The sequence below is a fragment of the Epinephelus fuscoguttatus genome, linkage group LG22, assembly GCF_011397635.1.
Source record: "Epinephelus fuscoguttatus linkage group LG22, E.fuscoguttatus.final_Chr_v1".
Taxonomy (NCBI): domain Eukaryota; kingdom Metazoa; phylum Chordata; class Actinopteri; order Perciformes; family Serranidae; genus Epinephelus; species Epinephelus fuscoguttatus.
The window spans coordinates 25318754-25342269 of NC_064773.1; the positions used below are offsets into that span (position 1 = coordinate 25318754).

Genomic DNA, 23516 nt, shown 5'->3' on the forward strand with positions numbered 1-23516 from the left:
CCCTGCCTTAATAACACTTAAATGGGAGAGTGTATAAAAATTGACCCCCTATACAGCTGTCATGAAGGAGTAAATTAACTATAGCGATTTGTTTGCACCAGGCTGTAAACATGTTTGTTTCTGCTGTAAAATTGAGCATTTTAATATGGAGGTCTTTGGGGACTGACGTGCTCTTGGAGCCTGCCTCAAATGGAACTGCATTTTTTGGGACTTTCGTCTTGGCTTCCGTTTTTCAGGCCCAGAGGCTGCCGCTTGGTAATAATCAGCTCACGGGCCAGAAAAGCTTGAGAAATCCTGTGTTAATTGTTTAGACAAACCACTTGTTCCCTAACACAATAGTTCCCTAAGGTAAATGCCATCTGTGCAGAAACTCTTATTGACAATTGTGTCTAGAAGGGAAAGTTTTAGCAAGGTTTTAGCAAGAAATGGTGTCTGCTATCTGTGTGTGTGTAGGTGCTCAAAACATCAGATTTTACATCATCCTGTGATGAAAACTGGTTACAGGTGGTAAATTACAGCTACATGGCCTGTGTTGTATGTGTTTGTGTGTGTTAAGGCAGCATGTGTGTGTGCCCACATGTCACAGATCAACTTGGATTAACATTAGCCTGGCCTGCATCTTCCCACAGCTACTGTTGTGTTGAGAATACAGATTAGTCGAGATCAGGAGTCAGTGGAGGGCTGAAGTGGAGCTTTTCAGACAGCGTGGAGAGGGCACAAGTGGAAAAGCCGATGTTACACTTGTTTTTTGGCCTTAAAGAGAGGTAAAATAATTACAGAAGTGACTGAAGGGTTTAAAACAAGACTGTCAGTCTCTTGAGGAGACTGTTACAATTGTTCAAATGAGCTGTGGTAAGAAAACCAGATGAAGTAATGCAAACAATGAAATTTTCCTCTAATGCTAGAACAAAAATATGTTCAGGATGAGGGCACATGGGTGAGGCAAACAAAGCAATAAAGAGAGGGGATTATTAATGTACTTAGGGGAATGAACACACACACACATTTATGCCAAGGTTTTGTCTGACTTGAGTGCTGAGCGCGACCTGGGATTTAATCAATTAAAAGAGTACACAACTCTAATGGACAAAAGAGAAGTGACTGGAAAAAAGAGGCAAATGAGAATACAAAAGAGCCAAACAATAGATGACGAGGAAGACGGGGAGAACATGGCGAGGGCAGAAGAAAAAGAAGAGATGAAAGCAGATCACAGATCCACACACAGGTTCAGTAGATGCAAAACATGTGGGTATATCCCTACAAGTGCGCCCAAATACACACACAAAAAAACCACACAGGCATCTGTTTCTGGTGTGTAATTAGGATTATCTTCAGCGTCTTTAGCTTGTTTGTTTTGGTTTGCTTGTTCGAAATCAGTGAAGGCGGCCGCCCTGCTGTGCAGACCTCCCAGCGGAAATGGAAAAGCTGCCACAGAAATGCCTATTCCGACTCCAGCCCCTGCCTCTGGCAGCATGAAATTCAATTACAGACAATTTCTCACCTATCACAGCTGCATTAACAGGACTCCCTTAGAAGGAAAACATAAAGTGGTGCACAAGTATCAACAGGTGCAGATTCACACGTCCACATCAGTGCACATAGAGATGCACACTGATGACAACATTAGAGACATGTATATGCATGTCACACAGACATACATACAAACCTGTGTTTGTGCGACGGGGCTGGTGCTTTTGTTTTCCTGCGACAGGAAGAAGCGGATGGACATGAAGAGCTCGTGGATGCAGACTCGGAACTCCTCCTCATTCTGGCCTCCTGTGGCCAATGAGAAGAGCCGGCGAGACTGGATGATGTACTTGAAGATGTACTCGCTGGCCTGGAGGGAAAAAAGGATATTGTTGTTAATCATCTGTCCTGTGATTAAAAAAAAAAAAGTCAGGCTTCCTTCCAGTGAAAATAGTGAAGGTATTATGTGAAAAAAAAGTGGTGTGCATTTGTGTTGAAATGACAGAAAACTCCAACAGTGCTACTTCTGTGTAAAGGGGACAGCCGGCAGGACGGGATCATGGGCGGCATAGTTGCGACATTTTGACGATGTGTTTTGCATGAGAGGTTTAAAAAGTAGCTGATAGCAGTTAGCGGCTAACTCATAGAAGAGACACAGCTGCTGAAAATGTCCCCAAATTGGGAAAACAATGACGTCCCAGAGCTCTATCTTCTGAGCAGAGGACGAGATCAGCCGCCATATAACAGGGACGGTAAATGATTGTTATTGCCATAGTAATGCCATCGTTATTGTTTGGACATATGTTATATGCCAAACTAGAGACCGACACTGTTGCATTACCTCATACACATCATGCCTCTTTTGCTTCTGCAATGCCAGCATGCTACCTAAAATCACACGTGTGTAAAGGGCTATTGTCTCTTGACTTGATGACATCACAATTTTGAGACTTACATCTCTGGTTTCTGGCTTTGACAAAGAGAAGCTCATGCTCACAAATACTGATTGAACTTTCCTCAGCCATGTAAATAATATATTAGAACCCTTAATTTAGGGTGTGTTCCCCTTTAAATGTGTCTAAAGGAGGTGCTCTAAAAAAACAACAAAAGACATGCTATAAATCACTCAGACTGTACAAGAAAAAACCTTGCACACACATCTGCGGCGTGTCTCATTTATTATTTACTGCATGACAGAGTAACATTTACTTCTAGTGGAGAACGTGTTGCGTGAATGATAAATGGAAAACCACAGTACAGGAGCCGCAATGTGCCTCTCTGACGCCGCATCTGCATGAGTCATTAGAATAATGTGATGTGGATCCCCAACAACCAGAGGCACTGCATTTCTGCTGATTAAAATTGCATGCAGCGTAATAGATAGAGGGGAATAATGAATGGTGGTGCAATGTATTCGCTGCTGATGGAGGAGGGGGGCGCGGCGGCAAATTAGGAGGAGTGACAGTGAGAGGGAGCAGGTTTGTTTGTTTGTATTTGTGGATGCATCTGTGTTGATGTTGTGATTGATATCCATGATTTTGTGTCTTATGAAAACATCACCTTTGCGTGTGTCCTGTGTGTGCATGTGTGTGTGTGTAGGAGCAAACACCTCACCTTGAGCACCTGCTGTATGTGATCCTGGTGTTCTGCGTCAACGATGCGGTCCACGTACCACTTCAGCACTTTGATCAGGTCCCTGGAGAAGACACACACACACACACACACACACACACACACACACACACACACACGCACAGTATCACTACTCACCCCTGGCTACATCGCACATAGCTTCTGTCACTGGATTTAAGATGAGGCAATGCAGTGTTTTGAAATGAAACACTTCATTATACCATGTTTAATCAATTTCAGAGAAAATTCCATTTGTTTGCCAGTTTTTCATAAATACAGCTGATTCAAATGCTCCAGCTGTGAGTAATAATTTTGAAATGACGGACAAAAAATAAATAAAAATCTGTTGTTTGTTTCAGTTTTTAAATTAGTAGAGACTTCAAGAGAGGCATCTCTCTGTGCAACAGTGAGCTGGTGACAAAGACGACAGAGAGTGATTACCGAACGAGATGATTGTCTCATCCTAATCAGGACTGGATGGCATCTTGATTCCCTCTTAATAACTTAAGATAACTTCTCCGTCAATTAATTAAGGTGTGACACATCTAATCAAACAATATCACGCAGGTAAGAGAGTTTAAAGCAGATGGATGTGGCAACAGAGTTCTGTGTGGGTGCGTGCGACGACCGAAAAAAGAGAGGAAGACAGCGCCAGCATGATATCTTAACAGGTACAGAGAGTGTGAAGAAGACAGCCGGTGAGAACAGCAGGTTGTGAGTATGTGTACGTATTTATATGTGTGTGTGTATGCATGTGACGGATAGGAGAAGAAATTAGGAGGTAGAGGAGGAAAAAAAACAAGCACAATTTCATATTTCATCAGCCAGGGGGCACCATACGCATTTCATTCACACTCCTCTTGACTGAATCACAACACAGAGCTGAGCAGAGCTGCCTCTCAGCGCTGACGCAGGTTGACCTGCCTGCCCATGTGATACAGTATGTCATTAGAATATAATATACGGGTGAGGCTTTGCTGTTGTACGCTCACAGCATGTACCTATAGGACAAAGCTCCGGCAAAGTGGCTCTCGATGTAGGTGTCCATGACTGGTTTGAAGTGCTGGAATTTGCTGTCCTGGAGGAGGTTGATGATATGGACCTGGAAATAAAGAAGACGTTTTACAATTTGCCACCGGACATGTTCCACCCAAACCGTTGCAGACCAAGTACCCCCCTCATGGCAACAGTACTCCCTTATGGCAGTGGGCCCCCAGCACAAAAAAGGAGCATGCCACACGACAAAGACTGTCTAGAAATGGCCTGTGGAGCGTCACATAAAGCTCAAGGTGTCGACCTGGCTTCGAATTTCCCAGGTCCCAATCCGTTCAAGGACTCTTGTGATGTGCCGGTACCCAAGATGTACCCCTGATCCAAGGTGGGGCCTCCTTGGATCAGACATGGCTCTGACTTGTCAAGGCATGAACACAGGATCTCTGGGAGTGTCCTGCGGTGTCTGGCACTAGGGCGTTGCGGCAGACCCTTTGAGTCCAGTGGGTTGTAAGATGGAGTAATGGCACGTGCCGCAGATGCTAATTCAGATTGGGATCTGGGGAATTCGGAGGCCAGGTTGACACTTTGAGGTCTTTGTCATGTTCCTCTGGCCATTCCTGAGCAATGTCTGCAGTGTGGCATGGTGCATTATCCTGCTGGGGAGCGCTTATGCCATGAAAGTGTATACTTGGTCTGCAAGTAAAATTCTGTGTCATTTTGTTCCAGCTTGTCATTTGAGCTACATGATGAAGCAAATATTCATCTGTCAAAGGGAGACACTGAATTGGGAAGTACTGAGTGTACAACTGGATAAATGAGACTTGGATTATGCTGCAGGGGTTTTGTGAGAGTTTGTAAATGGATGTTTTTATATAAGTTTTGTTGTTGTTAAACTTGGGCCCCAGTGACTCCAATTCATCGAGAATCTTCTTTTTGGATTTTCCATTTATAGTGGTGGCTTTCAAGGAAAACTTAACACACGGTGAATAAATTGTTATTTTGCTGGTGAAGAATTCTTTAAGCAAACAAAACACATCATTTGAAGTGAATGTTGTTTTGCTAGCAAAACTAAATCAGAAATGCTTTATTAGTCCTTGGGGGGTAATCAGAGGATATCACAGTTGCTCTACGACTTAGAATTTCTCTGTGCATACTGTATATATGCATACAGACATTATAAGAAAACTGAAAAAGAAAATAAGAAGTATGTAAAAGAATAATGCTACAATATAAAAATATAAAAAGAGCAAAAGAAAAATTAGATGTAAAAAAAAATCTCAGAAATATGAACAAATATGAGCATGTATAAAGACACCTGATAAAATGAAAAAAAACATTAAGAAAATTTTTAAATTGTCTTGATTATAAGAATTTTTACCTTAACATTAAACCTCAAACGCTAACAGCCATATGGTACATCCACAGTGAGGAAAACAATTAAGACTCAAAGGCGCTGTGTGAACGGTTTAGTGCCATCTAATGGTGAGGAGTGCGGATTGCAACAAACTGAAATTTCTCCAATGTGTGAACATTGGGTTAGGATTCCTTTAGTATTCATTGTTGGGAGGTTTTTAATTGAAATTATCCGCAGAGGTCTTGTCATCTCCAAAACAAACAGACGGAGTGATTAAAACCAGTAAAACACTGACTAAAGGAGTTTCACATTACAAATCAGTGTTTCTGCGATGCTGTTCAGCTTGTATCAGACAGGCCTCTAGCCTGCTAATGTGTGCTCACCTTTTTTTCCCTTATAATTTAAGATCCAGATGTTCAGGGTTTTTTTTTTTTTTATCAGGAGCCAAATTATCCTCAGAGGTCTCTTTCTTTCCAAAACAAATGGATCCAGTGATTTAAACCGGTAAAAACACTGTATAAAGCATTTTCAGGTTAGAAATCTGTGTTTTTAACCATGGTGTTCAACATAAAAACGTAGCCAATGTTAAGTTTGTCCGTTCTGGGCTTCTGTAGAAGCGTGAAGAAGCAACATGGTGGACTTCATGGACAAGGATCCGCTCCGTATGTGGATATAAACATCTCATTCTTAGTAATGAAAACACCTTATTTTCAGGTGAATATACATTGCTAAAACATACTTATTGTATCATAATCCTTTTCTGCTGGTATATATATCCCTCTAAATCCTATATATAAACTTATATAGACATCATATACCACATCTTATATAGGCATAGACATCTAAAAAACATAATAAAACCATGGAAAGTAAATTTTATATAAACCCTACAGTATGCCTACAGCTTATTTTTTTACAGAGAACATATTCCACCCATGCAAAGGGCCCTTCACAAGCTGGAATACTCCATGTCTGGCTCATGTGCGGATTGTTGTGAGATGCCCTGAATTTGTCCGACCACAGAAGATAAGTCCACATGTCAGACTTGTTGGATTGATCTCAAAACGGAAACCTGATGACTGCACCGGCTCGCTGGACCTTTTCATCACTGATAACACCACGCTGAGAGGAGAGAGTGTGTTCATGTGTCAGCGTGAGACTGATGTAGAGAGAGAGACACACACAGAGAAAGAAAGAGTCAGAGAGAGAGAGAGCCAGATCGATCACAGGCCTCGCTCTGTCAGCGCAGTGCAGCATGACCGGGGTGAGATTGGTTCAGCGAGCTCTGTGGCGTTACATCACACAATCTTTCTCTGTCAGTAAGTTTGTGTTTCTGTGTTTGATTCAAACACTGTGAGATTCTGCTTGACATATGACAGAAAAGAGGCAACAGGAAATACCAGCAACAGCAAAATACCACCACTTACCAGTGAATCAAACACCTTGAGGCCATATCTCTGAGAGCTTTCATCCAGAATACCAAAGAGAGTGTCCAGGGTGTCCTGGAGAAACTGAAACAGGGAGCAGAACAAAAGAGAGTTTGTTTGTGCTGAGCTGCAGCATCAAATTAACTTTTCAGTTTTTGAACATCCTCATCCACTGGACTTGAACTTTGAAAAAAACAAACGCGTGGACTGAAATCAAATCAAAAACAATCAATACTACAAATGCCAGGGTAGCAGGAGCAATTCAGCGCTGAGAAATGTCATTGTGGGCCTACTTTGACAATCTCGGAGCCATCGATCTCTTTCAGCTTAGAGAGGCTGTCGTTTATCCTTTCGGGGTGGGCTCGCCACTTCAACAGGTCCAGCATATCTCCTGGAGAAAAAGACAAAAAAGAAAGGAGATAAGATAGCAAATGAAGGAGATACGGAAAAACAGCAGTGACAAGCACAAAAGATCAAGACATATCTCGTGTTTGTTTGTGAAGAAGCGCGGGATTATGAGAGCAACGTGCACCTCAGATCACAAAGCATCACCGCACCCTTCAATTATAGCCCAAAAACTCCACAGAATCCAAACAAATGATGACATTTTCAAGTGCGGTGGGATAAAGGAGATAAAAAGTCATTTTCCTGAGCCAGGGTCCCCAGACATATGCATGAATAAAACATGAGCCTGGAGAAGAAAGTCTTTTGGCTGTCTCTTCGGATTCCGTTCAACCTGAAGCGTGTCTTTTTTGCAACTTTGAATTTGTGTGTGTGTGCGCACGTGTTATGAGTGCGTGTGTGACTGCATTTGTTTTTTTACCAATCTGTCGAGCTAATTTTGTCGTCAAAACACTCTGCAATACTTCTATAATCAATTCAGCGACAAAATCAAATGTATTCAGGAAATTAACCGCCTGTTGCAAGTGAATTGTGCCTGAAGCCTTTCTGTTTATATATTCTAACATCCACTTAATGAGGTAAAAAAAAAAAAAAACGACTTATAATTCACTGGGTTTTTTTTTCATTTGCAGTCTGAAAATACTATTGTCTGATACAACAGTGACAACGTCTGGTAAAGTTTGGAACACACGACTCATTCTCAAAACGTCTCCTTTGTGGCACCCCTTCTATTTCAATTTATGAGTATCGTTGGCTACTGTTCACAGCAGAATAAATGAGGGCAAAATATCAGCGACGAGCCACTCCCGCTGAAATAAGACTACAGTTCCCACTCGGCAAGCAGATTTCTGAAAGCGAGGATTTATAGGTTCATTAGGGAGTGCTGCAAACTCCAAGTTTTTCCCCACCACACTGCACATTCACAGGTTTTCTTCACACTCTTGAATGCTTTGGATGGAAATGTCACTTTCTCACCTGCACAGAACTTGTCACTCCCTCTGTGTTTTCCTAAACAAGTGGCTTTTCACCATTATTTTTAGCCTTTTGTGAAGTGCTGATCTTTGGCAGTAATAGTTGTATACCTTAAGCTTGGTATACACTGTACAATTTGAGCTTGTTTCTGACCTAATGTTTGAGCTGCATAATTCATGTTGGAGTGGGACCAAATTTGGGCTTCGTTGAGCAGTGTTCGCCATGCAGTGCAAGGACTGATCTTGGTCCAATCAACTGCTCTGGCTGTTGGACATTAGGATGAATTTCTGACGTCAGAACATTTGGTCGGCCATGATCAAGCGCTCGTACAGTTGAAGCCAAGCTCAGTGCCTTTTCACTCAATCAATCAATTACACAGTGTGGCCCAATGGTTACTTACTCGTGGGTCATGGTCCAAAAGTGGGTTGAGGGTCCATTCTGAATGGACCGCAAGTGACACGTGAACGTGAGTTACATTGCTTTAGACTATTTATCTGCATAGTTGGAGTTGGCATTAAACAACAGCATTTCTAAAATGGGCTCAAATCATACAGTGTATGCAGAAGCACGGAACCAGCTAGTGTATGAGCTACCTCCAATTGACAAGAGTTCAAGCGTAGAAGCCAAAACACCTCACTGGGCCGGTAGCCAAAATGTCAATCACTCGAGTCGACTTTACCGTTTTGTGTGAGCTTGGTGGAGCAGAGGAAGCTGGTGATCCAGAAAGACTCCTTGGTGCCTTTCAGAGTCTGGTTGTTAGATGGCAGGTTGGCTTTGGAGAATGGCAGCTTCAGGTAGCGCGAACAGTCTGCCAAGCTGGTGTTCTCCTCACACTGGGAACAAGGGAAGGAAGGACAGAAAAAAAGCACACATTTTGTAAACTGGCACAGGTGATTAATAGGAGAGGAGCAGAAGGATATGATGTGATATTAGATTATACATGGGTGATAAATGTCATTGGTTTCTATATTAATATCACTGAACACCGTATATCAATCATGATTGAGACATTTCAGCTATTGCACTTGATCAATGACAGACAACTTGTTATTTTTGGGATTTACTGCGCTGCCTTAATGCCTACAGCTGAGGCCGTTTGAGCTCCAAAGCTACCACACAGTTTGGACTGATTCTTCTGTGTCTATTTTGGGTCTGAGGAGAAACTAGGCCATGCCAGTTTCATTGAGCTTTTCAGCAACTTCCATCTGGCATTAGAATGGGCCTTTTTCCCCCCTCTCAACGGTGGGAACACACAGGGCTACCAGAGCTGTCCTCTAAAACTGGCAGGCTCAGGTTACGGGAGTTTAGCAAGACTAAATCTGGCCACCAAAAGGAGACAATGAAAGGGGGACTTTTTGTTTTTTAAGGCTGTTGAAAATAGTTTAGCAAACAGCAAAATAAATAATCAGACGTTGGGTCACTGTTCCGCCCCACTGCCAATAAAATGTATGAATGCACTCCATGCTTTTCTGTCCTCCGCAGAGCCTGAGGTTTATGCACACACCCTTCGCCTGCAGCTGAGTAAAACCATGTAGTCTGCAATTATTCTGAATTACACCCAAGACGGTCTCGCAGAAGCCTTTAACAGGGGGAGGCTGGCCATTTTATTTGCCTTAGTCTTTTCATCTTTCAAAACCAAAATGTGTGAAAAGATGAGTCTCTTCAGGTCTGTAAAAATGCAGAAAATGGACATAAAGGTCACGCTAAATACAGATATAGATGTGTGCATGTACAAGCACTCGCTTGCGGTTCTAGTCAACCGCACAGCTTGGAAACGTTACGTAAGCGAGCATGACTCATGGGCAGGTCGGTGTGTAACCGAGTGATGTGAGCTGTTTGTCAGCCCGTGGCACTAAACAGTGTGATAACAGAACGGACACATTTTGCCATTTGGAGCACACAATTCACATAATCGTTTACAGCATGTTATCCCATCTGAGGTAGCCCTGGCGACACCTGAGTGATGCAAAACAGTGAGTGGGTTCACTTAAGAAAATCTCTCTTCAATTTAGAAAGACCATGAACTGTTTTTCTCTTTCTGTCCGCTGAAAATCTTTTGTTTTGAAATTGCTCTTTTCCTGTTAAACGCCATGTCAAATGTGTCATGCAAGGACTGCAGAGTGCCCACTGATGAAGGCCAAGTAGCTTGAATTATCATAAAAAGCAGATCCCTCCTGTGTTAGTGAGATGATAACACTGCAAGTCTGATTTTTGGATGGAATTACACATCAAGATTAATATTTCAGCAGAACAATGTGTGCCAAAAACAACCATCCTGCAAAGCACACAGTCGATTCATGTCGTTCAGTCACAATCTTTGTGGTGAGGGTATGAAGGGGTTTTTTTGTTTTTTTTTACCTTATGGATAATGAGCTCATGGGTGCCATCTGGCAGCGTCCTGCCATCCTCCTGCATCAGAGGAACAAAGGAGTAGCCAAAGAGTTTCTTCTCTCCCTTGTCTTTAGCTGTCAAACAACAACACATGGACATGGCATTGAGTCCAGAATACACCAGCACAGACTGCATGGAAATAAACAAAACAAACACTATTGTTATGAAACCACTTCTCTTCAGATTATGCAATAAACATCAATAAATTAAAAAAAAAGTTGATCTGACGCTTTGCCTTTAGCGCATTTATTCTACTTAAAATGTGAACCTAACACCAAGCTGACAAGCGTTGTTGACTGTGTACGCAAACAAGTGTGCAGTTGATACACACTCCATGGTTTTACATTATTCCCCTGACTGAAAACGGAAGAGCGCCAAGAAATGTAAACAAGCAAAAGGCAGAGAAGAAGACAACCACCCAGCAAACATAGATGCAAACAATTCAGGTTTTAGAAAGGTTAACTTTGCAAATGTTTCAAAAGGAGGGAAATATGTTAGGCCTCTATGATGCACATGATGCAAACACTTTATATGCACCTTTGAAAACTCTAGAGCAGTGGTTCCCAACTGGTAGGTCGCGCTCCACACCAAATGGACCACATGTGACTCGCAAATGTATAAAGTTTGTAAAAAACACACTTTACTTTGAAGTACAGTGAATTTCCGACACGGAGCTTTTGATTTGAAGAGCCGTTTCCTGCTGTAGAGTGAGTGACTAACAAATAACTATTTGACAGAGACAACAAACTAGTTCGATACCATGACCAAACACAAGTATGAAACCAAATGTATTAAACTGTGTGGACACTGAAGTAATGAGTAAGGAGAAATCTGGACCCTGTGGCTGGACCAGTTGGAAACCACTGGTGTATCATGCAGTGTGGGACTCGCACTGGTCTGGTCTTGGTCTTGACCTCTCAAAGTCTTGCTCTTGTCTCAGTCTTACTACACTCTGGTGTTGCTCATGACTTGATCTCAGCTTAAGGTGGCCTTGACTACTGGCTGTAACCACACACAGCTATATGTTTAAAGTAGGAATTGACTGCTATGTTTTTTTCCCAACTATTGGAATCTGTGGCTCTGATGCAGCTGCCTCTTTGTCCGTGGTCACTACTACTACTAGCCTTGCTCAAGGTCCTACCTACAGCTCCGACTGTTTACATTTCACATGTAATAGCCTCTTCACACTGAAGGCCACTGCAGTGCTAAAGGCGGCAAGGATGAACGCAAACTAAAGCTGCTCCGGTGAGCAAAAGGTGCTGGGTGTCCAATGTGAGGCAGCAGATGAAGTCATAATAAACATCACAATCCTCTGCAGGGAGGTTACAAAGACACCCAGTGTTTTCGCTGGCAACATTTCTTCGTTTAGTTGTATGTCCTAGTATGAGAATTGCAAGAAGAGGAAGAGGGATTGAGAGGACACCTGGAAGCAGCAAGAGATGTGACCAGTGTATCATACTGTAGTTTACAAAAGAATGCAGCCCAGAGACGATACAGACATTTCATACACAAGATGTATATAACGTGGACATAAGATCTGATCAGATCTGCATTTCACCCGCCTTGGACCCCTTCATATGAGAGAGCTGTCACTCCATTTTTCCCTGTGAGTAGAGACTTCAGTGAGAATTGAGGAGTAACCTGGGTCGACCCCTAGTTTTGACTGTACCAAACACACCCTCAGTACGCTCACACACATCCTAAACCAAAGGCAAAAAGCAAAAACAAGATTTTTAGATGCTGTTAAGTTACTCTTGGAGGGCCTGATTAATGCAGGCTGCTGTGTTTTTAAGAAGCTTTCTGAAAGCTCTGGGCATAATTTGCATTATGAACACATGTAATCTGATTTATCTGCAGCTTTAGCAATAACGTGCTAATGTGCGCACAGCGGGAAGTGAGAAGTGTGGCACGAGGAAGGTTTCTATTATTCCCTTTTCCTTTTACCATTTAAGCACCCTCTACCAAGCCTCTTTGTGAGTGTGTGTGTTTGCGTGTGTGTGTGTTCAATCTCCCGGGAGAAGCACAAGTTGTACTGTATTAAACTCACAAAATGGTTCTGCACCATGGCCGTTTTATTTCCGTCTCGCTTTGCCGTGATTGAGGTTGTTTTTTGCAACAGGGAAGTTATTGCTTCTTAGACTCAAGACTGTAAACTTTTGCTTTTTGTTGTGTGTGGTTCTTTTTGGACAGGTTTTCTCAGTCTGTAAACCCTCATAGCCTCAGGCGCTAGGAGATTAGGGGAGATTAAGTGGTACTGTGTGAAACTCAGGCTTAGCTGAGCTTGGCAGACCAGGTACAGATTGATGTATGTTATATCTGGAAACCACTCAACTAAAAACACACCATGCTATTATATAATACAATTTAATAGTTTGGGGGCTTATTAGGAATTCAAGGTTTTATATTGTAAACATAGAAAGACTTTGCATTTTTAACTGTCTAGTGAGAGACAAAACTCTACAGAAATAGTATTATCATTAGCATACATGTTTCCATTGTTTTGAATATAACAAAAGCTATTAACAAACAATCAGCTGTAATAAAACAAAGTACTGTGCTGCTGACGCTGACAGGTCTTTACAGTCCCCTTTAGCACCATTCAGGAGCAACAGCGCACTCCCTGCAAACAAATTAACAATTACCGCTGCTGCATAATGAGCGCGGAAACAAGATGAAATTTAAAAGCATATTCATGAAACTGAGCTTTCTGTTTTGCCTTAATTGAAAATGAGAGTGTCTGCTAATCATATTTCTACAGGCAGGTTGCCCAAGAATTCGGGAGCCCCTAATAGTATGTCTAATATGGTCTCCTCAGTTTGGTGTCACCACAGGCTTAAATTGGGCTCTTAATGGGCAGCCCTTGGGTAGCAAAATGCTAGCACTGCCAGCAGTAATAAGGCTACTATATCTACTGCACACAGCCACACAGCCTCCCAGCTTGGCTGCAAATGGCATAATAATATCAGCTTGTTATGAGAGAAGAGACTCTGCCCTCTCCCCGCAGCCCAGAAAGGGGGGGTGGGGGGGAGAGCAATATTTTGGTCATAATTAAAGTTTTGTCTCATTAGGAGGTGAGAAGTTGGACAAACTAGTCTCGTTATGAAAATGCTTGAACAAGTGCACACTTATGCACTTGGACATCGTCTATTTGGGGAGAGGCAGCAGCAGCAGCCTCGGCTTGTAGCCGGAGGGTTGGCAGATCCAGTGAATGCTTATCGCGCTCGTCTCCCTCCACAACAATGCCTCTTTACTTTCCTGGATAATCGACCGAAAAGGAAAGCAGCACCTCCAGCACTCACACCTGAACAGCCAATGCTTGAAAATGCGTGAGAGCCTAGAAAAATGTGCTCACTTAACCTTTCCTTGATGAATAAAGGTTACCTACAAACCCGTTCCCACTTACTGGAGCAGTGTCGAAACTCAAATCGGACATGCGACCCGCGGAACATGTCGACCGGGATGGGCAGCTTGATCTGCTCCGCCCAGCGTGGGCTGTTGTTGTGGTACAGCACCAAGGAGTGGTACTCATCCCCACCTGGCTCGCCAGAGCCGGCAGCCACGTGACTCTGAAAGACAGAGAAAAAGACTGAATAATGACAGAGGCGGAGAGGAAGAATGAAATGAAAAACACAGGAAGTGAAGAGAGGAAATGAGAGGCCTCGCTCAAGGATGAGGTAAAGGGGCAGATTTGAAGAAAACAATGAAATAATGAGTCAGACGTGGAATGATAAGAGTGTATTGAAAACCGTCCCCGCACCACAAATGCCAATAAAGTGAGAATGACATGGTTTACGTGTGCGTATTTATGTGTGTCAGAGGGTTGCATGCCATGCGGTGGCAGCGGCAGTGGCAGCAGGGTTATATTTGAGTCTATTTTCTGTTCAAGGCCGAGGCAGCGCAGGAAACCACAGGAGCAGACTGTCACAGCACTGCACCAGAAATGGGCAACACACTGGAGAGACACTTAGCTCTCATCTGGGTCAGCGATATTTAAATGAAGAGTTTTGCTCCAAAATAAGACACTGGCTATTAAGGAAAAAAACGGAGATAACTAAGGACTTAAATAAGGCATTTAGTCCCCTTAAACACAGTGTTTAGATGGTAGAAATGATACATTTTCCGTATGATAGTCCATACGGTAGTATTATCACGTAGCAGCTGTGACATGCAGTTGGTGAGTAACACAAAAATGTGTTTTTACCTTGAGGATCTGTCCATCCATATCCAGCACATAGACGGTGATCTCCACGTTCCTGGCAACACTTTTCCCACCCTTCTCAAACTCGCCTTTCTCCAGTGTGATGTAAAGGTCATTCCTCATCTCCCCTGCAGGAACAGGAAGGTAAAAGAGGCAACAAGGCATTGATTATGCACACAAGCAAGCATTATTAATGATCTCTCAGCAGCTTGACGACAATTTTTAGCGCAATGCTTCATGACAGGGGTGGACAGCGTTTAGATTAGTGGCCTTTAATGATACATTTCCTGCTGACGTGAAATCTAAGCCTGAGCTATGACTTTCCGCCGCCAGAGAATACAAGATTTAAAATCTGCTGTGAGTAATCTGGGTTGCTAAAATCCATATTCTTTGATTACAGCAGAGTAACAAGAAGCCATAGTCCTCAACCTATTTAGCATCGCACTGCTATAACGTTGTCAAACAAAATCGATGCAGTAGAGCCAAATATATATCATCTTCTCTACTCAACGCATTCTTCTTCCTTCCACAAAAGCTGGCATCTACATTACTCACAATGGACCAGACAGGACCCGAAAGAACCTGATGGATCAGACAAATATTTACAAATCATGCTCAGGTTCACGTCAAGTTCATCCTAAAAACGACGGATCTACTCTCTGTGTTGGGCTACTTCTTGTTTAGTGCTGGGGTTTGATATTTACCTGACACCATTTTTAGGTGGTAAATATTCATGTAAGTTAATGTGAGCTAGCTCCATATGGAAGACCTCAAACAATATTTGTCATCACCTAACGTTACCCAAAGCTCAGTGTATTTGCTCAGGGCATTCTGGCCTTTCCAGCTAGAAGCAGCGGCAATGAATGGAACTTACAGTTGCTGTAAGGACCATTGAACAGTGCTGAAGCTACCCACAGTGGATGCCACCACCTTCCTCCACAATCACACCAAATAAACCATGATGGTTGGATTATGCAAGTAGCTCAATTAACAGTGGTTATAGTTCAAGAAGAGTTCGTACAGATAAAGACTTGAAATACGTCAATAGTAAGACTAAAATTGTATTAATTATAACTGCTGATGTTTAAAGTGTGTGTGTGTAACCCCTTTGATGGTCATTTACAAGGTGCGACATCTGAAACCCTGGTATACAAGCATTAACTCCATTGGGCTCCATTCGGATTCAGATATAAAAAGAGAAAGCATGTTGGGTTCAGATCGAGTTTGGTTACCGTTCTCTCAGCTCCTAGTTGGGATCAGACAGAAATATGCGGCGTGAGCTGCACTCTAGTAGTCACCAGCCTCAAGCGGAGATGTGAAGCAAGCCACAGAGGTCTGGTAAGCCCACTTCTTATTGACTCCACACCACTAGATATTTTTCATTTTCACTTCCTTTAGCCCCAACCGACACTGATCCAAGTGACCTCAATTGCAGCAGTTAATCAGATTTCACGCAACTTATTTAAGGCTTTCTACAACTTTTTTTCACACATGCATTAGTACAACCCAAAATCAAGTTCCCCTCTAACACGCTGATTTTCGTTCTTACATGTAGATGTAAGTGAATATCTGGCCCATATGTTTGCATTGTGAGAAGACAACACTATGTACACAAGGAATAGAAACATGTACTTGAGATTGCAAGGTGTCAGACTTCATCTGCAAGGCTTCAAGTTCAATCCTCAACTAGACAAAATAACTATCTACATCCATGCATCCTATAAAGGAATAAAATACAGTCCATTCCTGCACATATATTTCATACCTACAAGTGTGTAAATAACAAACTCGTCTCTGGGATTTATAAAAACAAGAACCTGACCCATAACCTTTTCTTAAGAGCAAGTGGTGTTGCAATCTGTATATACAGTTCAGGAAAATAATCCCAGGAAGTAATATTCTACATCCTTTTGTTACAATTGCAGCTGGATGTACAATGACTGGACCAGACACACACTCATTTCCTTCTGCAGGGGGATGTCAGAGTGGTGCAAAGTGCTCTGGGTAAGAAAGAGGATAGGCCTGTTTCCTCTGCAGCCAAGCTGTGGTCAGACACATTGTAAAATAGCTTCCCTATATAACCTCTGCCTCTGTGTGTGTGTGTGTGTGTGTGTGTGTGTGTGTGTGTGTGTGTGTGTGTGTGAGTGTATATGTGTGTGTACTCATCATATCTCTATCTCTAGGGTCAACATTGATTTTCTGCTCTTGACAACAGTAACCATAGCAACATGGGGCATTTTATATACTGTACGCTTGCTTTGCACACACACACACTGACACACAAAGAGTGCAGGAAGGCAGATACACACACACGCAGGGGCAGTTTCTTAATGTACAATAGGAAAAAGGGAAGTGAAGAGGGTGGGGCTTGAGCGGCTTAGAAAAGAAAATGAGGAGCCAGATACAAATCCAGAAAGAGAGACAGAAAAAAAGAGGGAGAGACAGTTTCCTTAGCCCAAGGGCAGACTTACACAGGCAGAAAGGGGTGAGAGCACTCAGTGTTAAGGGTTTGTAGTCAGACAAAGACAAAGAAAGAGACAGTGAACATAAATCTGTGTTAGTGAGGCGCTGGGGGACCCGTAGTCTGTGGTTCCTCTTTATCTGTGTGACCAGACAGCATACCTCACCTATTTAAAAGAACGGCTCTTCTGTGGAGAAAAAACCTCCCCTGATGTCCAGCTCCCATAAATGAATGAACACACAAAGAGACCAACGGCTAATTCAAACCTAGCTTTCCCTTCTGTGCTTTTCCCCCCTCCACAGTACATGTAAACAAACATGTACATCTTTGGTCCCTTGTTTCATCTTACATTCAAGTGATTGTAAATTTGTTACCACGGCAACAAGACCCCATACAGCTAAGCCGGAGGGTCTCTCTGCAGGGGTCTGTGTCATTTAGAGAAGAAGCTATTTAAGTGATGCCTATCTACCTGAAACAACTTGAATATTTCATCTTCCTGAGGGCACCCTAAGGTGGAATTCAAGTAGTCACGCAATAGGTTGGGACGTCAAGTGTTACCAAGGCAACCACAGCAGATTGTTGTAAGGCGGTAGTGTACACAAAACAAATATGAGAAAGTGCATAATTGCGTTTATAGCCTCACAAGGTGCCAGCAACAATATTATTTAATGAATTAACATTTTATATGGAAATCAATGTTTTGTTACTCTTACTGAATACAAAGTTTATGTGTCTTCACACCTGCTGCCTGGTAATGCCTACCATACAAAATACTTTTAAAAGTCTGACACCCTCTCACATCTAAAGACAGTGTGAGTTTTTAGTCACACACTATAAGATGTTGCAAAGACTGAGGTTCTTGCGGAGTCACTATTTGCAAGACTTCAAATAGATTAATTTTAAAATGATTTCCCATTCTGCTCCTGGTGGAAAATATTATGCCAAACTCCCTTTAAGAAACGGGACATATTAATAATTCCCTATGTGTCCACATAAACACATAACACTAGAAACAAAAGATAAAACGCGTCAAATCCCAATAGTACTCTTGTCAATTCGTTATCAATATAATCCATTAAAATAAATTGTATTTGCGTACAAATGTTACATTTTGAACCTGCCTGAGTGTAGCTATTGGTTGCTAACGTCATTGAACTTCAGATTATGTTATTTATCTTTTCATAACATTTAACATTTTTGATTTTCAGAACGTCAAGAAGAGAAAAAGACTGACTTAAGACATCATTTAGTTTTATGACCACCTTACGCTAAGCGAATGAGATCACAGAGGCATGCATCAGCAGAGTAAAACTCTCATGACTTTATTCTGACATTTGAAATGTGTCTGTGACAGTGACACTGCTTGAAAAGTTGTTTAGCATGAGGCTAGCATAAGTAGGAAACTATATGTTTTATGTCTCCAACAGCAGCAACAGCGCTTTATGAGGAAGGAGCTAACATGTTCTGTTGAGGTCAGTATTTCTTGCACATGGACCATCTTCTCAAAGTCCAAAGATACAGAGGTTGGTGAATTGGACACTAAATTGTCTCCAAGTATGAATGTGACTGTGTGAATTTGCCTGTAATCTATATGCATATTAGTTTTGTGATAGAGATGATATGAGATTTAAGTAATAAATGGAAGGACGGAAACTGGGTGGTTCGTGTAATCAGAAAAGGTCACAAAGGAGAAGAAAAGGAACTTCAACAGAGAATTGAAGGATGAGTATATTTAGTGCAAGCCATTATTTGATAGCCAAGTGATCTTTGGGGCATGTAGTGGAAAAACACTGCGGCAGTGACGGATTAGCACCAAAAAATGTCAGCAATACATTGGATGCATTAATGCTGAAGTGAACTGATTGGCAAAGCAGCTGATGTTACTACTAGACTGTTTTCGGTAAGGGTCATATGTACGGATGTCGTCCTTAATTTGTTGCATTTCCTGTTGGACCAGAATCTCAGGGTACATAAAATGTATTAAAGGACGAATGTTAACTGTAAAAAAAAAATATTTGAAGGGCAGAATTATTGGCATAATTTAGAATAATTTTGGTTGGTTGGCACTGGTTGGACAAGTTTGTTACTGGTGCAGAAAGAGATCCCAACTCAAGATATTCTTGTCTACAGGCTAAAAAAAGTAACTCAGTACTAAATGTGTAGAGAATGCAATGCAGCTAGCTAGAAAGCTAGCTTCTTAAATTAGCAATGTGCAGGGATAAAATGCTACCTCAGCATCTGACCGACAGAGAAGTTGTCCGTATTGAGCAATAGGAAAGAAGGACATCTGACATCCATGATGATCACAAACCCCAAGAATGGGGAAGTTGGTACTGACAGAAGGTTATAGCTGAAAAATCAACATAGCACCATATAACTTGTGCAAGTGAGCTTGTTTGTGGCGTCCTACCTGGCATGATGACATCAGAGAAGCCCAGTTTCCTGGTGATGGACACACCCCGAGTGAAGAGGACCATGTACTCTCGTCTCAGCTGCTCTATGTCCCCGTGGAGGAGCTGGAGAGCCACTGCCAGACCTAACAAAAAAAGAATAAAATTCAAAAGCTGAAATATCCTATTCTAATATTGCAGCCTTATTTGCCCTCCCTTACCCCTTACCCCTTACCACAGCCATGCAATAAAATGCTCAGAATATATCATAAACCTATCCCCTACACAGTAAACAACCTTGTATTGGTGAGCTCAGAAAAAAGTATTCACAAGAGCATATTTTCAGTTTTATTACAGCCACATAGACTTGCGAACCAGACAACTACAGTTACTGTATGCCTGCCAACGGCGATGCTTGTGTGTATGGAAGGAAGCACACACCCCCACATACATAAACCAAAAAATGCAAACAGCCCGTGAGTCATCCCCAGCTCTTTTTTTATTAGGAGGAAATCCTACATGAAGGCTGTCGTCTCAAATCAATATCCTTATGCAATAACTTCAAATGTCAGCGCAGCCAAATTAAAGCACCGACTTTTATTTAGAGCTCAAAACGCATCTCCTTGATGTCCACATGTTTGTCCCGGTCCATGCTCATGACAAGGAGAGGCAAGCACACAAACAGCTTAACAGTAAAGGAGTGTGTAGGAGACAACAAGATAATGATTATTATTGTTGGAGACGTTTTTACGAAAGTTGGGAGGGAGCAGTGAAACGGTTCATTAGCTGTGAGAGGTTTCAGTCACTGGAGGTCAACAAGGCAACGTGGCTTGTTTGCAGACTTGTGAGCAGTATGCCAAAATTCACTGCACCAAAGGCACAGAGCAGAGAAAGACTGTGAAGTTGAGAAAAAGGGTTTAAAGTTTTCAGATGTGCTGCCAGATTGTGTATCAGATTAAAATGTTGTAATGAATTCATTTTCAACTTCAACTTCAAACTTCAAATTTATTTTGTCCCTGGAGGGCAATTAGTTGTACAGAAAGTAAAAACACACATAAGAATTGAAATACTCAACAATTGGGGGGAGGTGGGGAGAACCAATGACAGTGAGCTGAAACAACAGTGGGCAGTGGAATATAGCCATCACAATGTTAAAAAAATGCAGAGCAAATTAAATGATTAGCAGCCATTTTAGGCTGATTATTTTTCATTTTAAAAAGCAATTGCCAGAACCTGCATAATTCCTAAACCAGAACTACCACCGTGCAGTTGTATGCTTCTGCGAACTAGTCAAGTTGTGTCTATGTCTGTCCAGTCTCATACGTAGCCATGACAGCTGACAATGCTTTGAAGATGGAAGTTGCGCAAAGAAGCTTCATATTCTAAAACTCAGATGCTTTACACACATCTTCAACCTGGGCTCCAATGGTAAAATGCAGTACAGACAAAATGCTAAAAAAATTTAGGCAAGAAAATAAACCTATTTTGATTATCAACATCCTATAGTTCAAAAGATTACTGTCCACTATCAATACTTTATGAAATCGAATGCCTGGGAAACAGTTGACCTCCACTAACACCCAAACCTGGAAAGACTTCTGCTGGAAAAACCCGATTCGCTTTTTCATCACACCCAAACAGAAGTCTTTTATGTAAACAAACTGGCACCCAGCTGTGCTGCTGGAGGGAATGTGGAGAAATCATGGTTGACCATGCCCATAGTTTTAGGTCTTTTTCCTCTTTTCAGACTTTCTGGAAAGAAGTAGCAACAATCATTTCAAAAACTTTGGGTTTTAGTATTATTAAAACGATCACATCCCTTTATCTTGGACAAATCCCTGATGGACTAAGTAAAGATGATATCTGTCTACTAAAGATATTGCAGCAAGTAAAAAGGCCATTACAAAATACTGTCTCCAGAAAAAACTACCCTACTGCTAGCCTCTTTTTTAATACAGTTAAACACTTTACATCTTCTAGAACAGATGACCTACTCCATATGACTCCAAAAAGAATTGGGAGGAGAAAATGGTGTATTTATTCAGGAAATCTTTGAATTCGGAAAATTTGTCTCGACTTTTTAAAGATCCCAAGACTTCATATTTGTCTTTTCTTTCTTTTTCCACCTGTGTACTGCTTTCTATTCTTTCTTTTGTTTATGTGCTTATCAAGTGTGAAAAATGTCCACAAATAAAACATATAAAAGATATATGTATTTATATGAAATCAATGAAATAAATTAATTTACAATTAACACTGAGTTTGTGTGGAAGGTAGTTTAACCACACTACATCACAAAAATTCTACCAAAAGACAAAAGCAGCTGCAAACATTAGCCTACTGTGCTAACATTTAACTAGTCGTTTTTAGCAGGAGTTTTAGCTGAATTGATTTAGCTGCTGCCTCATTTAATTATGTGAAAAAAACAAATTTATCTATCAAGCTACTTTATTAGTTAAAGTGGATATTCTTTTAATTACAGATACCAGCTAGGAAAACTTTAAAAGTAGGCCACATTTAGTTTTAGGTTCAGTGAAGGCTAGCCATAGCTAGTAGGTAGTAGCTAGTAGTTAGTAGCTAGTAGCTGGTAGCTGGCACCTAGTAGCTAGGGGAACTGCCCATTGGTCCAATAGCCCATTGGTCCAACATCCCATTGTTCCGACCATATTAAATCCATTGTTCCGAAGTCCCGTTGTTCCGAAATCATCATGATGCCCTGTGGTTAAGGTCTGGTTAGGTTTAGGCACAAAAACCACTTGGTTAGGGTCAGGAAAAGATCATGGTGTGGGTTAAAATGAAAAAGAAAGTGACAAACACATAAGCCGTGAGCCTGCTCTGCCTCAAGTCTTTCCCAGCTGACCCAGAGCCAGTCGCAGCGCACCATCAAAGCAGAAATATGCCCGCCGGGAGCCATTCAGCACCGCGGAGAGCTCCCCACACAACCCGGACCCCAGAGTTAATAACAGGAGGTTATGGTGTTTCACTCTCTTCTCTCTATGGCACTTGTATCTCGACCAGTAGCCTACTTTTGTTGCGTTTGCTGATCCTCTATGGTACACAAATACAGTATAGCCTAGTATAATCACATATCGGAACAACGGGACGTCGGACTAATGAGAGGTCGGACCAATGGGCTGTCGGACCAATGACATGGACCCATAGCTAGTATAGGGTTAGGGTTAACGTAGCTGGTAGTTTGTAGCTAGCAGATAGTAGCCGGTAGTTAGTACTTAGCTAGTAGCTGGTAGCTAGCAGCTAGAGGCTGATAGTTAGTAGCTAGTAGCCAGTAGCTGGTAGCTAGCAGCTAGTTGCTGGTAGTTAGTAGTTAGTAGCTATTAGCTGGTAGCTGGTAGTAAGTAGCTAGTAGCTAGCTTTCACATGACTGGTTTTAGACTTCATTGTGTATACTGCAAAGTTTAGATCCTGTTTTCATAAATTACACATTCTTAAGGTATAATAATTTTCATATGGTGAAAAAGATGTCAAAAGTCAAAAAGAAAAAGAAAACACACACACACACACACACACACACACACACACACACACAGAGTGTGAAGTGTGACAGAGACACTACAGACAGAACAGTCCTCTGATCTTAAGTAATTTAAAAATAACACACAGTCCATCAACAGTGTGTGCAGCCTGGCACAAAGGCCTGGTGGGAAATGAAAGGAGATTCCCATTAGGTACAGGGGAGACTTTATTTCTACCCAAGACTAATCTGCCTGCCCCTTAATGTGATCAAGCCGCTGGCATTTATACACACATAAACAAAGACACACACAGACAGGCTCTAAAAGCTACTGCAGGGCTACAATTAGGCAAACCA

At 41.9% G+C, this 23516-nt stretch overlaps 1 protein-coding gene across 7 annotated transcripts in view; it reads right to left on the reverse strand.

Moving 5' to 3' along the window:
- Positions 1-23516, reverse strand: part of dock4b (dedicator of cytokinesis 4b) — a 171982-nt gene that overhangs the window by 62964 nt on the left and 85502 nt on the right. For all 7 annotated transcript variants that reach the window (XM_049566555.1, XM_049566558.1, XM_049566557.1 and 4 more), the window contains exons 13-22: positions 19708-19833; positions 14840-14964; positions 14042-14204; positions 10606-10712; positions 8927-9080; positions 7167-7264; positions 6874-6957; positions 4101-4201; positions 3082-3163; positions 1667-1837 (exon numbers count right to left, since the gene is read on the reverse strand). In XM_049566555.1, coding sequence (XP_049422512.1) covers positions 1667-1837; positions 3082-3163; positions 4101-4201; positions 6874-6957; positions 7167-7264; positions 8927-9080; positions 10606-10712; positions 14042-14204; positions 14840-14964; positions 19708-19833 — 1211 coding nt within the window. The remainder of the gene's footprint in view (positions 1-1666; positions 1838-3081; positions 3164-4100; positions 4202-6873; positions 6958-7166; positions 7265-8926; positions 9081-10605; positions 10713-14041; positions 14205-14839; positions 14965-19707; positions 19834-23516) is intronic.